At 38.8% G+C, this 20,186-nt stretch overlaps 1 protein-coding gene across 7 annotated transcripts in view; it reads left to right on the top strand.

Moving 5' to 3' along the window:
• The window catches only part of PTPRE (protein tyrosine phosphatase receptor type E), a 2,530,882-nt gene that overhangs the window by 2,488,370 nt on the left and 22,326 nt on the right, over nt 1-20,186 (top strand). For all 7 annotated transcript variants that reach the window (XM_044056172.1, XM_044056175.1, XM_044056171.1 and 4 more), the window contains one exon: nt 19,967-20,102. In XM_044056172.1, coding sequence (XP_043912107.1) covers nt 19,967-20,102 — 136 coding nt within the window. The remainder of the gene's footprint in view (nt 1-19,966; nt 20,103-20,186) is intronic.

Genomic DNA, 20,186 nt, shown 5'->3' with positions numbered 1-20,186 from the left:
CTGTACCCAGAAGCCTGGCTATCCCTGACTCAAGACAAATGGGTACAGTCCATCATTTCGAAGGCTATTCTATCCCCTTTCTTCGCTTTCCAAATCAGTCAAAAATCCCTTCCAGATGTTCCACCGCTCAAAGGGATCTAGCAGCTTTGGAAATTTCAAAACTGCTTGCAAAAGAGCAATTCAGCCAGTGCCAGCAGACCAACAAGGATCCGGAATCTACTCAAGGTTCTTTTTAGTTCCAAAGAAAACAGGGGACTGGAGACCGATTTTGGATCTCAGTGTCTTGAACAAATCAGTCAAGAAAACAAGATTTCGGATGGTCACGCTGCAATCCATTCTTCCCTTTTGGGCAAAGGAAACTGGATGTGCTCTATAGACCTTCGGGATGCGTACTATCACATAAAATGAACAGACGCTCCAGAAGATTCCTCCGCTTCAGGCTGGGAACCAGTCATTTTCAGTTCAGGGCCCTGCCCTTTGGTCTCACCACTGCCCCGGTGTTTACCAAATGCATGGCAGTGGTAGCTTCTCACCTGAGACGACAAGGATTCCAGGTGTTTCCATATTTGGACGACTGGCTCCTCACAGCTCCCACCAAGCATCTCCTTCTGATGGCCAGAGATTATACTTTTCGCGTTTGTCAAAAACTGGGTATTTCAATAAATTGCGAAAAGTCTGTTTTGTCGCCTTGTCGTACTATTACCTACATAGGCACAAATCTAGATACTATAAACATGTCTGCAAGGCTAACACACCAAAGGATATCAGACATTCACAAATTGGTGTCACTCCTTCTCAACAACAACAGAATCAAAGCCAGGTTAGTTCTAAAGGTGTTGGGAATCATGGCAGCGGCCATACCTCTCCTTCCATTAGCCAGATACCACATGCGGATCCTTCAGTGGATGCTTTTTACTCAATGGTCATACCAGGAACTTCCAATGTCTCACACCATTGTGATCACGCAGGCGTGCAAAAAGCATCTCATGTGGTGGATGTCTTCCCCCCAGCTCCTGTCGGGAAGACCCTTTGTTCCACCTCCTCCGGTTGCTATACTGACAACGGATGCCTCCCTGATCGGGTGGGGGGGGCATTATCAGGGCAGGACAGTCCAGGGCACATGGCAACCAAACGAATGCCACTTGCACATAAATGTTCTGGAGATGAGAGCAGTGCTTTTAGCGTTGCAAGCCCTTCAAGACTCTCTTCCCTTGGGAACAATTGCAATCCAGACAGACAATATGTCTGTAGTGTGGTACATCAACAAACAAGGCGGAACCAGATCATACCCCTGTGTCGAGAAGCACTCAGACTGTGGCAGTGGGCGATTTCTTCTCAGCGTTTTCTGATAGCAACGCACATCCCCGGGAAGTCCAATCACATTGCGGACAAGTTGAGCAGAGCTATTCTCATGCCTCACGAGTGGTCTCTCAAAGACTCGGTAGTGAGAGAAATTTTTCTCAAGTGGGGTCAGCCTTGCTGCGATCTTTTTGCTACTCCCCAAAACAGCAAGTGCAGAGAATATTTCACTCTATTCCCTTTACCAGGCCAACCCAGCAGAGACACTCTAGTCCAAGTTTGGCCCCGGGGACTTCTGTATGCATTCCCTCCTTTCCCACTGATCTCTCAAGTAATTCAGAAAGCTATCGCTCAGAAGGCATCCTTGACCCTCATTGCTCCTTACTGGCCTCAACAAGTGTGGTTCCCCTTTCTACATCGTTTTCTCTTGGAGCGACCGTGGAATCTGGACCTAGTTCCAGATCTTTTGATCCATCAGTCGGGTCAGTTTCATCGCTCCCTCCCCTCTCTGAACCTCACTGCTTGGTTCCTCCAGTTCCAACCGTAGCCAGGCTTCCTCAATTATCTCACTCTGTTAGAGATATATTGATAGCTTCCCATAAATCTTCCACTCGAAAGATTTATTTGAGTAAGTGGAAACGCTTCTCATATTGGGCACAAGGGAAGGACATAGATCATTTCACCGCTTCCATCCAACTAGTCCTTGATTTTCTAGCTGAACTCTTCCATGCAGGTTCATCTCCATCTACACTTAAGGTTCAATTGGCAGCTATTTCTAACTTCCATGTGGGTATTTCTGAATCTGCCCTAATGTCCCACAAACTTTGCAAAGCCTTTTTGAAAGGAGTTTTTCTTCTCAGACCTCCTATAAGAAATCCTCCTTCTCCTTGGGACCTAAATTTAGTTCTTGCTTCTTTGATTCTTTCCCCTTTCGAACCTGCAGCTTCCTGTTCCTTGAAATTGTTATCATGGAAAACTCTCTTTCTGGTAGCTATTACATCAGCTAGAAGAGTTTCAGAACTTCAAGCACTCAGTTGTCGTCCTCCTTATCTTTTGTTTCATAAGGACAGGGTATCCTTACGAACTAACCCGTCCTTTTTACCTAAGGTGGTCTCGACATCAAATCTAAACCAAAGCATTGACCTCCCTGTCTTTTTTCCAGAGTATTCCAATAGGTCTGAACAAAAATTACACTGCCTGGATGTTCATCGTCAATTGAGGTACTACTTGGATAGAACAAAACAATTCAGAAAATCTGATCAGCTGTTTGTCTCCTATGCGGAAAGCAGAAAGGGACTTTCAGTTTCAAAGGTATCATTATCCAGATGGCTAACATCTTTGATTTCCCTGGTATATGAAATTAGACAACAAAAATTGCCTAATAAACCTAAAGCCCATTCCACCAGAGCTTTGGCTACTTCTTTAGCCTTCCAAGACAGACTGCCTATTGACACCATTTGTGCAGCGGCTACTTGGGCTACTCCTCACACTTTTATTTCTCATTATAAGTTGGATTTAGCTTCTAGGCATAGAGCTAACTTTGGTTCCACTGTTCTCAGGAGTCTGTTCCGTTAGGCCACCTGGGACAAGGTGCTAGGGACGCGGTCCCATCCAGCAAGAATGAAGGCGAGATAGACAACCTAACATATAGAAGTTTTGTTCTTACCCTAACGTTCCATGTTAGTTGTCTTCTTCTCGCCTTCTTCTTGCGTCCCACCCTCCTTCCCCCTGGCCTGGACAGACCTAGAGGAGTTGTGATTGTGACCTCTCTTTCTACCACCTCTTTCTTAGACATATGCTATTATGCATATTTCCTGGTTCAGGATGTAGGTCACCCTTCTTTCCTCCTGTTGTTAGAGGTGGATTCTGTTTTACAGTTATACTGTTACTATTATAAGCTGGGGTTAGCTTACAAACGAGATCTGAGGTAACTCTCGCCTAGCATTGTGGGATATAAGGGGAGCCTCGAGCCGGTGGAACCAACTCTCGAGCTTTTAGAGTGGCCGAGTCGGAGCCAAGGTCGGCTCCGAACCCATCCAGCAAGAAGAAGGCGAGAAGAAGACAACTAACATGGAACGTTATGGTAAGAACATAACTTCTATTTTTTCATTAAAAAGTGCTTTCATGAAACTGTGACAGCCCGTTTCACTTTCGGTGAAGCAGTCTTTCGGTAGACTGCCCTAGACCCATATATATATATATATATATATATATATATATATATATATATATATATATATATATATGTGTGTGTGTGTGTGTGTGTGTGTGTAGAGAGAGAGAGATATATATATATATATATATATATATATATATATATATATATATATATATATATATATTTATTTATGTGTGTATAACTTTTATATATATATATATATATATCCATCCACAACCCTTTTTTCCCATTTTTTAGCATGGGGTCGGGGTGTCACTTCACCAGTGACAACCATCTAGAGCCATAAGTATTATAATAAATGGAAAAGAATTTTAACCAAAAGTAAGATGAGTAATTCCTAGAATGTTAGAGCCCCTGTCACTGAAATAAACAACATATGAGCTTAATAAAATCTTATAGAAAATCGCTGTAAGGTACCAATAATAAAATCTACCAAAGTCGAACAAGTTTGAGACTAAAATAGATAACCAAGCCAAAGACAGTCACAAAGCATTTTTTTCATTATGTTCATAATCTCAAAAGCACAATGCAGCAGTCCACTAAGCTGATTGTCAACGATGTTACCTAGACTGAGGCTGAAGATATTGCTAGCTGATAAATTTAGCTATAACTTTTCCTTTCTCTCCCCTCCATCTATCAAGATATAATAAAAACTGGCTCACCTCCAGCTGTCATACAACACCAAGTTCTTAAAGTACTATCAAAGGATAAAAATACTGTCTCGGTGGGCCCTGACAATATCCCTGGATAAATCCTAAGTAACCTGAAGCATTAATTAGCCACACCCTAGCAACACTGTTTGGTCTCAGCACCCATACTGGTTTTGTACCAAGCAATGGGAGAACAACTACAGTCATTCCTCTGGGGTTTCTGCAGTTAATGGCACATCACTGCTCATTTTAACCACTTTGGCTGGAGGTATTGTAATGTCAACCTTGATGTCTAGCATGTGTTGATAGTTTGGTACGTTATGTATATGGAACTTGTGTTACAGCAGCACTTACTGGGAAGTGGATTGAAATTATTTACTAAACTCTTGCTTTAAATATATGTTTTTACACCTTTCTTTGAGTTATAGCTTTCATTTATTGCTATAGTCTTTTATTGTGGATAGAAACAATGTATGCTTCCATTTGGATTTCACAAATTGGATGGGCTTGCCGGATATTGCCGAACAATGTTGCATTCGATATTTTCGACATTTCCATACATTTTTTGGCATTCCATGTTATCTGCTATTATAATTTTCAGTGTATTATTTCAGTTTTAAGTACTGTTTTTATTTTAATTTTCATTTCACTGAATTTCATTTCATCCCAACCACATTGCTGAAAACTCAGCTTACTGAATCTCATTTCACTGAACTGCAGTTAGTATATATGGCACTGTCTAGAGTACTGCAAGGCAAGTAAACAGTATATGCCCTTTTCTGCACTGTAGTGTGATCCTGGAGTTAGTATATATATATATATATATATATATATATATATATATATATAGTTAGGTGGGTATGGGGGTCACAGCCTTCCACATTGAGGGATGTGGGGATGTAGGCCCTCACCTTATTTGTTTTATATTGTATTTTACCAAAAACTTCAAAACAATACATTTTAAAGAATAGGCATGCATTATTACAAAACCAATGACTAATTCTCTCCAAAAGACAATATGTACTCAAAATAAGTGGGATGCTATGCCCCCCACACGGACATATAACCAATTCTTATAATTTACACAGATAGTGTGAAAAAATTCCTAAAAGATAAAACAAACAATCTCTAGCCATTCACAAAGTAAAGGACCAATCATTTTATCCCTTGGAGAAAATCGGCCAATCATGACATAGCATATCTTTGCATCACAAGCATCTATTAAAGCTAAACGCTGTGCAGTGAAAGGACCTCATCTGGGCACCATTGCCCACACATATCTCCATATAGATGATAACTTTACACTCAGTCCTTGTGATTCAATTAATTGCAAAGACTGCCAATATGGTTTAATGTTAATATGAAGATGTTCTTTTTTCTATTACTTATGTTTAGTTTCTTAGGACTTAGACCACTAATGGTTTTCAGTTGAGCTTGTGCTAACTGGCCGTTATTCTGTATGACATTGAATGATTTGTTGTCCATCTAGAAATGGCTATTGGTTGGCATTTCCATTAGTCATCCGCATGGCTCTTCTTTAAGCATAGTAGTCTTTATTTATGTTTCATATCATTTTATGAATGTTGTTAATGTTTTTATTTTTTCCACATTTGGGCTGTATGTGTAAATAATATGATTTATTGGATAAGTGACATCGTGCTCTCCCATTATCCAATCTGCACATTATATGCCGTAGACTAACAATGGTTTTAGTTTGCCCGTTTGCTTTTTTTGTTGTGGAGACTTTTATAGAGCATTTATTTTTAATCATGACTGTTTAGTAATATTGGGTACAGAAACTATTAATTAATTCCTATGACTGACTGAGATTTCATGGGAAATATAATTGGCTATATGTGTTAGTAGCGACTGGTTGGCTTTCTGTAGGAAGACCTATAGTGGGTTTTCTTTGTTATGCTCATTTCTCTATATTGTAGTGATTGGTTGAATTGACATTTTGTGAATTATAAGGTTACGTTCTGTTACGGACACTCTTGAACTGTTTTTCCAAGGCTTAAACAAAATGATGAATCATAACCCATCTTAAGTGTACTAGTTGTGTAGAAGTAAATAAATTTTGTTTATTCCTGTTTGGGCTATTGGCAGATGTTATTCTGTGTATACCACAACATTGGAGGTATCACTATCTCTGCTTTAACTCCACCTTTCATTGGACATTGGTTCTTCGGTCTTATTTAACCTCAATGATTGGTTTATGATTCTACTGACTCCACAGAGTGTTCAATGGTGTGTTATTATATGTCCCGATATGGAAGCCCTTGATTTTTTGTGATTATGAATTTGTTACTAAAGTGATTCCTGTTTAGGCTATTGGCAGATGTTATTCTGTGTATACCACAGCATTGGAGGTATCACTATCTCTTACTTATCTCACTCTCTATTACTTTTGTAGAAACAATATGTGAATTTGCTTAACCTAATGATCTAGGCCATCTTAAATCTATAAGTTTTTTGATTAATAGAGGTACTGGTGCTAATGCTTTAGTTCCATCTTTGTTCTTGCATTGGTTCACTGGTTTTTAAGTAACTTATCATTGGATGTTGCACAGATGAATATCTTATGTTTTAGGAAATGTTTCTTATTGGTCTATGGTTTAAAAATGAATGTGATTGGCTGTTAGTTTACTTTTAAATGGTTCAGACAACAGTTTTTTATGATCTGAAGAAGGCTTACACAGCTGAAAGCGTTCATCGTTTGTTTGTTTTTCAGTTAAAGTGGCTTTTCATACAAACAGTAAAAAACAAACAGAAGAAGCTTGCCACAGCTGTTTTATATCGCTTTTTAATCCAAGTTAAAACATGTACAGGATCCAAATTGTAAGCACTTTCACATTGTAATAAACGCTTCATCAAACTTCCAAAACATAATTAAATCACATCTCCCATATCCTTTATAACTTATTCAAAAAATCATTCAACCCAATCATCTGATAAAAGTCATTATGACATCATAGAAAATAATTAGTCATTTAAAACCATATGCAACTATTTCTAAAACCTAACATTTACAAAAACAAATGTCACTCACTTCATTTTTATTAATCTAATCTGTGCAATTAAGCAAACATATATAAATACTAGCAGAAATGCATGTTTCATATGCAAATATAAAATAAAACATCTGTCATAAGTATATAAAAAATGAAACTATTTATATATACATATATAAAAAAAATTCTTTAAACACTCTCACATAAACATATACAAGTATGTTTGTCGTTTTATGTAGGAAAGACGAATAGAACACTTAGGGAAAGTGTTAGGGAGCATGTATATGCCTTTAATAAGGAGGATGAATTTGGATCCTGTACATGTTTTTAACTTGGATTAAATAGCAATATAAAACAGCTGTGGCGAGCTTCTTCTGTTTGTTTTTTACTGTTTCTGCACTTCGTTCTGAAGAAGCACCTTACTCAGGACTGACTGGATATTTTTTACAAGCTATTTTCATACAAACACTTGTTTTGCCTAAGTGTTTCAACCTATAGTGATTCAACCATGGTGTCTAGCCAAAGATTCTTTTGTGTTTTTTGTTCTTAATAGTTGTACGTATGTCATTTATGTAATTCATACTTGTTGAGTCACTGAAACTGGAGTCAAATTCCTTGTATGCATTCAGAGAGATAGGGTTTAAGCTACTGTTGCATTTAAAGGTGAAGATGTTACTAAGGCATTTTTTTTTCTTTTCTCGTTCTTGAGCATATTGTAGCTGTATTACGAAGACAATATTTTTAGCGGATGGGCAGAAAGCTCTTGTAGTGGTCAGAAGTATGAATAAGTAGTCATATTAAGGCTATTGGAATGATATGACTACAGTTTCATTTGTCATTCCTTCTATTCCAGACTATTAAAGTGGCAGTATTTGCTCTATTTCTATTTGTATCTTTGAAGAGAAATTATTTATTCAATGATGTGTATAAGACTGTAGACTGGAAGACATACCACTCAACTATCTCTAATTTTGCATCATTGCCCTGTTCTTTGTAAAAGTTTTGATTTCCTGATAAATCACGGAAGCAGTTAGTCAGCAATATCAGACATTAGAATTTCATATCTATTATTCAGAAAATGTATACCAATGCAAAACATGTTGTTCTGTTAACATTAAGTGAGTTAGAGTAATATTTAATAATTGTCCCTGATATCTGAGCCTCTGTGCTGCCATTATTTTTGGATTTGTCCAGAGGCCAGACTACTTATCCTTCCCTGTTTTGGAGAAAAGTACCTGTTTTCAAGACTAATTTACTCTTGCACAAGATTTAACTATTTTATAAGTATGCTTATGTTTTCAGGCTTGACTTTTTGAATCCCACCTCATCACACATTATTTTTGAAAATGTGTAATACACAGAAAAGCACACTGCATGGCCAACATACTAGTGGCAACAATAATTTCAAGATATTATAGATAAATATAGATAGAGAGATAGATATATAGGAGACTGAATGAACTGAGTAAACCTAAGTACAGAGTGCATGTGTGCATTATTAGCTATCAGTGTGCGTGCGTGTGTGTGTGTGTGTGTGTGTGTGTGTGTGCTGTGTGTGTTTGTCTTAATTACTTTGATTTCATTTAAGCAAGAGTTTGAAAATTGTAATTGTCATCCTGGGTCCTTGGGGCAAGCTATTGATGGATTAATGGAAATCATGTGTGATCAAATCAGGAAGTGTATACCTTTGTGACCTTTAATCCAAAGAAGCTAAACAGGGAACTGTGTCATGTTTTTCTTGTTCAATCTGACAACATAAGTAGCACATTGTTTGATCTGTTGGGACTCAGTAATTTTTGTCCATCTTGCTAAGTCTTAGTCATTAAGAGCTTACAGACTAAAGGGATTACAGTCTGATCTTTTACACATTTGGAGTTGTGCTGACATTAATTTGTATTTTTTGCAGAGTTTGAATACTACAATAGGTAAGAATTTGTTTAATTACATATTGTCTTACTTGACTAAACTGACCTTCTTTCCTTCTGTATGGATCTTTGCAGTACCCGCATGTGTACATACTGAATGCCAGCAGAAAAAGCGCACTCTACCAAGACAAGATAATTGGTGCAGAAAGCATACTGCAGTTTTCAGTCACCCAAGCACCCTAATTCCAACTTAGTTGTTATCACATTCCTTTGTCCTTTAAGTACCTTGATTGATATACTCTGCATTATCATCTCTGAGGCCATTCCATTTAGCCATTACATTTCCTTCCTTATGAACCCAAATAATGTTTCCCCACCCCTTCTTTTCAGAAAAAACTGCAGCTGCAAACTGTCCTGCATCTCTTCATATTCGTTCCTTTTTAAACTGATTTGCATTTTTGTGCTCCAGGTGGAGTCCTGTCATGCTGTGGTACCCTGGTCTGCTGTATAACCTTGTCAAGGAACTTCAGATGGGTCTGGCTCTGTGGGAGACGGTCTTGCTGTGATTGTTATTGTTAGGCTGCCCATAAAATGAAAGACTGTACTGGAATGGAACTGGATGCTGCATATCACTTTGTCAACTTGTATAGTTCTTCTAACATTGCAAAGATCTGTACCAGTGGTAAGAACCCTGCCACAATCGTCTGTGCCATGTTACATTCACTAAATCTGTAACTAGGACATGTTGAGAAGAATTGATGCTCATTGTGGCAACCTTAATAAGTGGTAAACTGGGGCTAAAGTTGATGGCATCCCTACTTTTTATCTTACCCATTTTAGGGCACTGAATTGTGGAACGCCCAGATAGAATACCAGATGCCGGGGGGGGGGGGGGCAAAGTTGTTATCAAGCCAAGTCTACATAATAAAAGAAAAGCCTATAAAGTGTCACAGACTTAGAGTCCCAGACTCTTGCCTCTTGCAAAAAGTAGAGCCTTGGATACTGGTTAAAGGGAGGGAGGTTTATAGTGGCTCCCTTCTGCTGGACATCCTGGTACGTACCTGAAAAACATGAGTTTGCAAATGGTGAAAGATTGACAAAGGAACACCAAGGTATGCCTGTCATAGAAAAGAACAGTACATTAAGTATATAGAATCACCATGAAATAAAAAGAGAGTATAGTTAAGGATGGAGGGATGAGTCTCGCAAGGAATCTGAAAAGTCTTTTGAGAATGGTGGCACTGAGCTTTAATATAAATAAATGCAAAGGGGTACCCATTTCATGGGAATGGTATAAGCTGGAACTTAAAGTTGCAAAGTAAAGATGTATCAGCTACAATCATTATTATGTAGGGAAGTATTCATGATGAATATAGAAACAGAGGGTGGTAACATGATGAATACAGAGATGGGATAATATGATGAATATAGAGACGGGGGTAACATGATGAATACAGAGACGGGGGTAACATGATGAATACAGAGATGGGGTAATGATGAATACAGAGACAGGGAGGGTAACATGATGAATACAGAGACAGGGGGTAACATGGTGAATACAGAGACAGGGGGGAGGTAACATGATGAATACAGAGACAGGGAGGGTAACCTGAAGAATACAGAGAGATGGGGGGTAACATGATGAATACAGAGAGCTGGGGGGTAACATGATGAATACAGAGACAGGGGGTTAACTTAGTGAATACAGAGACAGGGAGGGTAACATGATGAATACAGAGACAGGGAGAGATGACATGATGAATACAGAGATGGGGGTTAACATGATGAATACAGAGACAGGGAGGGTAACATTATGAAAACAGAGACAGGGAGAGATGACATGATGAATACAGAGATGGGGGATAACATGATGAATACAGAGACAGGAAGGGTAACATGATGAATACAGAGACAGGGAGGGTAACATGGTGAATACAGAGACAGGGAGGGTAACATGGTGAATACAGAGACAGGGGGAGGTAACATGATAAATACAGAGACAAGAAGGGTAACATGATGACTACAGAGACAGGGAGAGGGCAACATGATGAATACAGAGACAGGGAGGGTAACATGATGAATACAGGGATGGGGTAACATGGTGAATACAGAGACAGGGGACAGGTAACTTAATGAATACAGTTAGGGGGGGTAACATGGTGAATACAGAGACAGAGAGGAGGTAACATGATGAATACAGAGACAGGGAGGTAAACATGGTGAATACAGAGACAGGGAGGTAACATGATGACTACAGAGATGGGGGTAACATGATGACGTCAGAGGTGGGGGTAACATGATGACTACAGAGATGGAGGGTAACATGATGAATACAGAAACGGGGGTAACATGATGACTACAGAGATGGGGGTAACATGACTACAGAGATGGGGAGGGTAACATGATGAATACAGAGATGGGGTAACATGATGAATGCAGAGAGATGGGGTAACATGATAAATACAGAGAGATGGGGGTAGCATGATGAATACAGAGATGGGGTAACATGGCGCTTTGTAGGACCCTAATAAGGCTACAGTTGAAGAACTGCATGCACATTGTGAGACCATACAGATGTATAGAAACAGCATCACTGCAAAGCATTTGGTGCAATATCAAGGTGATAAGGGCACTGGAAGGAATTTGTCAAGTTGAAAGACTGACAGACCACACATTATACTTACTGGACAATAAGAAGGATGGTGGAGATATGATGTGGGCATGTAGTAATAACACACAGGAAGAAACATGGGACAGGATGCCAAGGTCTTGACAAGTACAGGAAATCATTTTCAGTCTTCACTTAATTACATCCAACATTATGGGGTGGGAGGAAGGGATACATGGAATAAGCCTTCAGAACAGATGGCAGAAAGCAAAACAGCAGACTTATTCAAGGTAAATTCAAATGTAATGCCTGAAGGAGGAAGTGAGGCAACAGGGATACATATCTTCTAGGTGAGAACTACACGCATTGGATAGACTACATAAGCAAATGCTGTCCTCCTCCTGGCAGTGAAAGTGATGTAATTGGAACTAACTGGCTGTTATTTTTTTTTCCACAGATAATGGGGCTTAAGGCACAGAGACTCATGGCACATTGTGTACGTTTATGCAGGTTCAGTAATGTTTAAGGTGGTTTTCCCAGAGAAAGGAAAAGCAGGCAGAGGTTACTATAAGAGGGATTAGGGGCTATTTAATGTCCAGGGTGAAAGTACAAGGCATGGTAGCTGATGGATGAGGAGAATATGTAAAGGGAGTGGGACTAACTGGGAATGTTTGTGAGTAATATATCGGAGAGTGATCTGCTACCGCATAGGAGTTGTGAGTAGGTTGAGTTACGGTATTACATTTTTGGAATGAAGAAGGTTAATGAACTGGGTTTCAGAGAAGACTAAGCCAATTAATATACAAATATCCAAGGAGAGTGAGGTTATTATGTGAGGGCCAGGGAAAGAGTCAGTATAGATGATTGGAAAAGTCAGTAAACATGGCAGGAGGTGGGTAGTGCATTGACAACAGGTATACTGTAGCACATGTGCTAAGTTTGAGCAGTATACTGATCCATCTGGGTCGGTGGCTATCTGGGAATTGGGGGAGGGAGATGCATACTAGTGAGAGCTGCAGAGCTCTCTAGGATATTATAAATGTACCTCCCTCCTTCCTTTGTTTCCACGTAATCACCCCTGAATGCAGTAATGTAGTTGAAATGATGGAGGAAGGGGAAGGAGTTGCAAGTTCCGAGTCACATTTCTGTAATAGTTAGCACATTTGAATTACTCCAGTGATTTTTTGAAACAGTTTGTCTTCATTATCAAACAGTGTAAGTTATGCATTAGTACTTGTTAGACTTATTCAATATTATGATTATTTGAGGTAAGTTCACTTTGCTGGGTCTGTCTGAAGGCAGTGCATATCTAGCACAGTTCTGTTATTAAGAGTGAGTTATTATGTCAACTCCAGTGCGTTATTCTATGTAGAAGATGTAGCACTGTTGTCTTAGTTAACTCCCAAACCTATTATACCTCAACCAACTTTCAATTTGCCATTCCATCACCTACCTACCAGATAAATGTCCAGCTCCTAAAACCTAGTAAAATCCGACATGTGCAGTAGAGCCTAAAACCAATAATAGCTATTGTGATGGCTTGTTCTCAAAACACATCTCCAACCTTTGGAGCTCAACTCCCCAGCCCATTCTGTCCACAGCTAACCCCTCCAAATTCAAACCCTTCTCAAGTCCATTTGACTATAAACTGGCTGTGCTCCTGCTCAACACCAGGCTGACCCCCAGCTTATTAGCAGATTCTTTATAGTCTAATTATTTAATATCTGCTGAGATCACTACCTCGCCCCAAAGTAGTAACACTTCAATGTTTTTGTTTCTTATGTGTGCATTCAATAACTAGTAGTATAGTGTGTAATGTAGCAATAACCCACGCCTGGGTGTGGGTAATGCTAAATTTACCCACGGTTGGCGTGGACCAAACAAAGCCAACCGTGGGTAAATTTAGCATTACCCACACCCAGAAGTGGGTTATTGCTATTATACCATGACATTATTTAAGAAAAGAAACTATTACTTTTCTTAAATAATGGCATAGTATAATGCCTGTTTACTGCCCTTCCGCAGATGTCTGGCATCCGCGGCAGTTCTGATGTACTGCGCCTGCGCGGTACATCAGAGTTGAGCAAAAGCAACGGAGAAAGCAAGATCTCCGTTGCTTTTTAGTGTTTCGCTATGTTAAATGAGTTTAACATAGCGAGACAGTTTTAAAATAAGCAACGGAGATGTCCGTTGCTTATTTTAAAACTGTCTCGCTATGTTAAACTCATTTAACATAGCGAAACACTAAAAAGCAACGGAGATCTTGCTTTCTCCATTGCTTTTAAAACACTGTCTCGCTATGTTAAATGGGTTTAACATAGCGAGACAGCTTTAAAATAAGCAACGGAGATCTCCGTTGCTTATTTTAAAGCTGTCTCGCTATGCTAAACCCATTTAACATAGCGAGACAGTGTTTTAAAAAAACGAGTTATACTAATGGAAAAAAGTCCGGGCAACCGGACCTTTTTCCATTAGTATAACTCGATTTACAACGGGCACGCTGGCCAATCAGCGTGCACGTTTTGGGGGGGTCATGTTATAATATGTGTGACCTACCATCCTCATTGCATTATTTGCACTACTATTGTGTGTTTTCTCTTCTATGTAAGTTTGTATCACTGTTCTACTATGTAACCTATTTAAAAAAAAATTCTATGTTTTGTATCTTGGAACTTTTCTCCTTGGGCCTCCAATGAAAACAGAACTTTCTTGGGCTCAGTTGGACATTCAAGGTGAACAAATGTAAAATAAAAAATAGTGTGAATAGCAAGATTGCATGCTTGGTGGGGGGGGGGGGGGGGGCAAAGTGGAGTTGCTACTCTGTAGAGGGTCACATGAAGTAGTTACATTGAAATATGCCTGGAATTCTGCATTCTCTTTTAAACTGAATCCTCCTCATAATTACATTGTTTCCAATGAAATACTAGTAAAAATATGTAAAATTTCTAAAGGGGATCTTTGCAAGCCTCTTGTAAAAAAATGCTTTTCTCCATTTTGTGTTTGAAATCCCTTTGCAACCTCTTAAGTGTGCATTGCAAGCACTACAAGATTTGAAGTCTTGAGCATTACTTCGTTAAAGGTTCTTTCATCTTCTGTTTCAGCAGATTATAAGCCTGTGTGCACACCACTGTACTTTTGTTTAGCATTATTCAGAGTATTTTCATAGGAATCTTGAACCAACAGTGACATTTTAGAAAAAAAGACTCTGTTCTTTGAGCAGTATCATAGTCATTGAAAGGTGTAACATAACATGTTGACGTGGAAAAATGCTTTTGTAGCAGCTCTCTCATTTGTATGTAATGTGGTGAACTTCATATTCCAAAGAAACAACTGTTATGATAGGGAGTACAACACCAAAAGCAAATACATAAGCCAGTACTTTTTTTTTTAATTCAGGCATTCGCATTCCAGTAGAACTATATTCATAGTGCAGACTGAGAAACACTTCATATTCGGGGAAAATATATAGTGCTGCAATAGTCTGGTCAGAAAAAAAAAAAACATTTCCAAATGGTTTGAAATGTTGTACTATTTATATTCCTTTGACCAGGAGTGAAAATAATCCATGCTCTAAATACATGAATATCTTCCAGCATGTTCTCCTCACTGATAACTTGTTCACGCCTCTTCTCTGAATGATATATAGCATAATGCTAGCCTTAACAAAGAGGAATGCATTTTAGTTGGACTTGCTTCATTAACACACAATTCTTTAATAAAAGCTGTACAGTAGAGAGTCTATTATCCGAATGTCGTTTATCAGAAATGTCTGTTATCAGAACCAGCCTTCCAAAGTTTTTGAGTAGGAAAAATCATAAAATCTTATATGTAAACATTGTATGTATTTGCTTGAGCATGTTTTTTGAGCTTGTAGCCAGCTCGTGTGTGAAAAATATTCTTTTATTGTCCATTGGAATAGCTGAAAGATTGAAAAGTGTATTCCTGCATGCAGAAAAAAAAAACAAGATTTGAGATTTTTTTTATCCAGGTCAATTAAATGCTTGATTATCCAAACAATTTGATTAACCAAACTACCCTAGGCCCCAATTAGTTTGGATAATCGAATCTCTACTGTAACTATTTTCCTAATGCATACAAACAGCTTCAGAGCAAACTTATTCTTACTTTTAGAGTTATACTACATATATATGGCCTCTGGCCATTTGTTCTATTACTTTTCATCCCAATCTAACACCAGGATGGGACACAGGCAATAACTGTCGTTTTGAAGGGGCAGGAAGGCAGACACTTTTCCCAGAAAGACTGAATATATTTCCTTATTCATGATGTTTTGTTCAGGCCATCATTATTAAGTCAAAGGTTAGTTAAAATAATCTTAAGATGCATCTCAGTGCGGGCCCCATTTTAATTCATTTGCTTCCTCCACACTTAAATTACAATGGAGCCTTGGCCAGTTACAGAGTGTTAAAAGCATGGGGGTTAAAAAGTAAGATGAATTATGAAAATACAAGAAAGAAGTAATCTGTTTGGATGGTGTGGGTCCAGAATGAGGGTTCAATAGAGGAGGGCACTGGGGAAGTGCAGGTGAGACTAGTGTGTAGCAGGGGGACCCATGGAGTATGGATTCTGGACAGGCATCTAAGGTGTATATAGTCAGTAAAGTGGCTGTAATGAGTGGGTTTGCACTGAAGCACTCTGTAGATGAAAGTGAATGACCACATCTGTTTGATTCTAATACAGCTCCACCCCACTGTATTTGGTTCCAGACATTCAGTTGCTTCTTGCAGCCCCCACTTGCTTTGGGGCCACCAACCACCACTGCTACTTCCCCTCCATCCCTTCCATTCTTAGGAATAAACTCAATTAAAAAGTAAAACAGAAACAAACAAGCAAAAAAGAATTTAGTGTGTTACCTGAAGCTAGATCAAGTGACAGGTTTTTGAATTTTATATCGGAGCAAGCGTAAGTTGTCTATAGTCGAATACAGAGTCTGTGTTATGGAAGACATGACCCATACCCCATCATGAGGATTTTCATATTGAAACATCACGTTCATATAAAGCTGTCTGCTAATGATGACTCTCTAACTTCAGTATACCAGCAAATTCAAAGCAGTGAAATCACAAAGGATTTTTTTTTGTATGAGGAAAAGCCACTCTGCACCCCATGTGGCTGAAGCTTCATTCCACTTACTTAAATATGCCAACTCTGTGTTTTTGTTTCTTATGTGTGCATTTTCTGGGGAAAAGGCAGACAGCTAAGAAATTGTGAACTGTTCTTGCACTCCATGTGTAGCATTCAGCTGCTAATGAGAGTATATTCCACTTGTACCTAGAGTTCACAGGAATACAAATCTGTGGAAAACTTCCCACACCTCACTTTTACCTCAACAACCAACAAACATCTATTAAAGCCCAAACAATTAAGACTAAAACATAAAAGCAAAAACACTTTAAAAGGCCTTAATAGTTCTGACAATATTTATAGTGCTGCTGATGACATACAACTTTGTACCCTCTGTTGTGTGACACACTTGGCACGTCAGCCTCTTTCTGGGCCATCCCACAGTCATGTACTACATGGCCAGTGGAGGCAGTTATATTGTATCACATGGATACACCTATGGATGTGACATTTGCCATCAGTGATCTCAGTCACATCATTGTCTCATTATGCTAATATTCACGTTTATATCACGTTATCGAAAGATGAAAATAGCGAATGCTATTTCATTGGCCCCAAAACACCTAAACATGAAAATATCAAACATTCAGAACAGCAAATTTTTTCCCATGGAAAAAATTTGCTGCTCCGAAACACATACACACAACACAAGCACATCAAATAAACAGCAACCACACACATACACTTAAATTCCTACATCTAACGCTAAACTAAAGTAAACATACACTACTATCTACCCACTTACCTTAACCCAAACCCTAACCCTAAGGTCCGTCACTATCACACACTCACCTAACCAGCGCCCTAACCCTAACTCACTTAAACTGCTCCTAACCCTGAAGTCTGTCACTATCGCACACAGGCCTAACCCACGCCCTAACCCTAGCTCACTTAACCCGCCCCTAACCCTAACGTACAAACAATCGCACACTTACCTGACCCCAATCCGTAACTTTCCACCACAGCGCTAAGAATAGCGAAGCCACAGAAACAACCAACCGAATTCTTTCCCGAGGAAAGAATTCGCTGTTCTGCAGCTTCGCTATTCTTAGCATTCGCTGAATACTGTTCGATATCAGAACATTCGAAGTTTTAATACTTTGATGTTCTGATAAAGACCCTAATATTTCAGGTCACTATGCGGTTGCCACATACCCTTATGCATGCCACTGACTACCCTCACCAGTTCCACAGTGGTATGCATAGCACCTGTCAATGACAGTATCACTGATGCACTTCTGCTGGTCACATCTATGTCAGGAAACTATAAAAGTTAAGGTGGTGTTTTATGTTAGACTCCCTTTTGTCTCTACCTGTGGCAGATGTACCAGTGTCAGAGATGGTGTGCACATTAGATGCTATATCTGTGTTGATCAGATATGGTTAGTAATTCAACCAGCAATTTGGTCATGCACTCAGAAACTATCTACAGATGCATCTGTAACTGTAGATGTGTGAGTTCATGTCCCATCTGAGTTTTGCAAACAGTGCTAATGTATTATCAGACTGTGCTTCCAACAAGTTGCCATCATCACCAGCCACACTGATGTCAGATGTCTGTTGTCTCACTAAGCTGGACTCGCCATCTGTCAGTACATTAAAATTATGACACCATTGTAATCTTACCTCATATGCTGTGAGTAGAATACTGCTTGCTGTTCTAATAAGCAATTGCTACAGTGCTCAGGTTTGAATGTAAATGCTATACTGGCTTTTAAAAGCCGATATTACATCAGGAATAATCAGGATGATGGATGGCTGATCAGACCATGCACTCTAACACTTTGCACCCAGGATAGTTGCCCCTTTCGACTTACCCTAGCTACGCTACTGAAGGGAAGTTTGTTGGGGACAGTGGAAAAACATTTGACATAAGTTTATCTGTAAGAATGTTTGCTATATCCTCAGGACTGAGTAGATGTTATGTATTATTTCAGTGTAGTCTTGGCATTGTTCCTAAGGTTTGTAACACAGCTGAAAAGGTTATTAATAGGTTTGGAAATTTTCATTGCATACTTACCTTTGGAGAATTTGATTTTGCACCCAGTTTCTTAGTTTAATCTCTAAATTTCACATCTGGAATATGACATATTCAATTTATTTCTCAGGACAAGGAGGTTTTTACTTTAGTTATATAGTTTTATTCTTGAGTACCACCACAAGGGTTTATTTCAAACAGTATTTTATTTGTGCTGAATAGGGACTGGTGTCTATACAAGCAGTAAAGTGTGAATATAAACTATTTAAAATGCAGCAGTGTTTTCCAATGAGCCCTCAAGAGAGGGGAATGGTTCTTAAATTGCTTCAGATCATCAGATAACTGTAGAAGATCTGTCTTTGAAAACTCTCTAAAGACCATGGGGTTTGTGGTCAAGTTGGGTTTGGTCATCATGGTCAATACCACTGAACAGTGTTCAGAGCTGATGAGTGATGGGCTAATTGTGAGGTCGGATCATAATGAGGCTATGCTTGTAAGAACCAGATCCAATATTTTTAGCCCCTAGTTGGAATGTTCACAGTTATAAGCACTTGTTTCTTGTACTGTAATTTCCCAATTTATAAATGGAAAGTTAGAGTCCACAAAGTATAATATTAATTATGATGGAGAGTGACTTAATTTATGTATATGCCCTATCAACCAGGAATATCATAGTGGTGGAGGTGGACCTGTAGAGAGCTAGGATATGCAAAGAGATCATCTTGTTAGTAGTAATATAGACACATAACTACCTGTACCGCAGTCATTCCCTGAGCTGGGTGTTACTAAATGGTAAGCAGTCAGTCTTGGTAAGGAAGGTGCATTATCACTGCAGTGGAACCATATTCCAGTTAATCAGACCATTAATCATACTGCTTGCATAGCATATTGTGGATGTCTTCAATGGAAACGTCAACATGCATTAACAGACTTGTTTTTTTCTTCTTGCTGATTATTCCATCAGATTGCTCAAGGCTTCTTACAAATATGCATTAGTGTAGAAGGAAAAAACTGAGTAGGAGTGTTGTTTACTAGCTGATATAACTTTATTTTCTCAGCAGAGATGCACCACTGATTACCCGTGACTATGCATGATGCATTAAAAGATTTCTTCACAATGTGGATTTCAGTAATGAAGATGTGAATACTCTTTCCTAAATTATTATTAATTATTATTATTATTATTATTATTATTATTATTATTATTATTATTATTATCTTGTTCTTGTAGTGCTGGAGCTGGAAGAACAGGCACCTTCATTGCACTTAGTAACATTCTGGAACGAGTCAAAGCAGAAGGGCTTCTAGATGTATTTCAAACAGTAAAAAGTTTACGGATGCAAAGGCCGCATATGGTGCAAACACTGGTAAGCAGTAAATAATTATTGTTTCATAGCAAACTTAATATTTTTATTGACTAGATAGGAGACTTGCATTTTTCCAACATTTTA

The sequence above is a fragment of the Protopterus annectens genome, chromosome 14.part0 (genome assembly GCF_019279795.1).
Source record: "Protopterus annectens isolate FY-2018-M chromosome 14.part0, PAN1.0, whole genome shotgun sequence".
Classification (NCBI taxonomy): domain Eukaryota; kingdom Metazoa; phylum Chordata; order Ceratodontiformes; family Protopteridae; genus Protopterus; species Protopterus annectens.
This window is presented reverse-complemented; position numbering and strand designations above follow the sequence as displayed.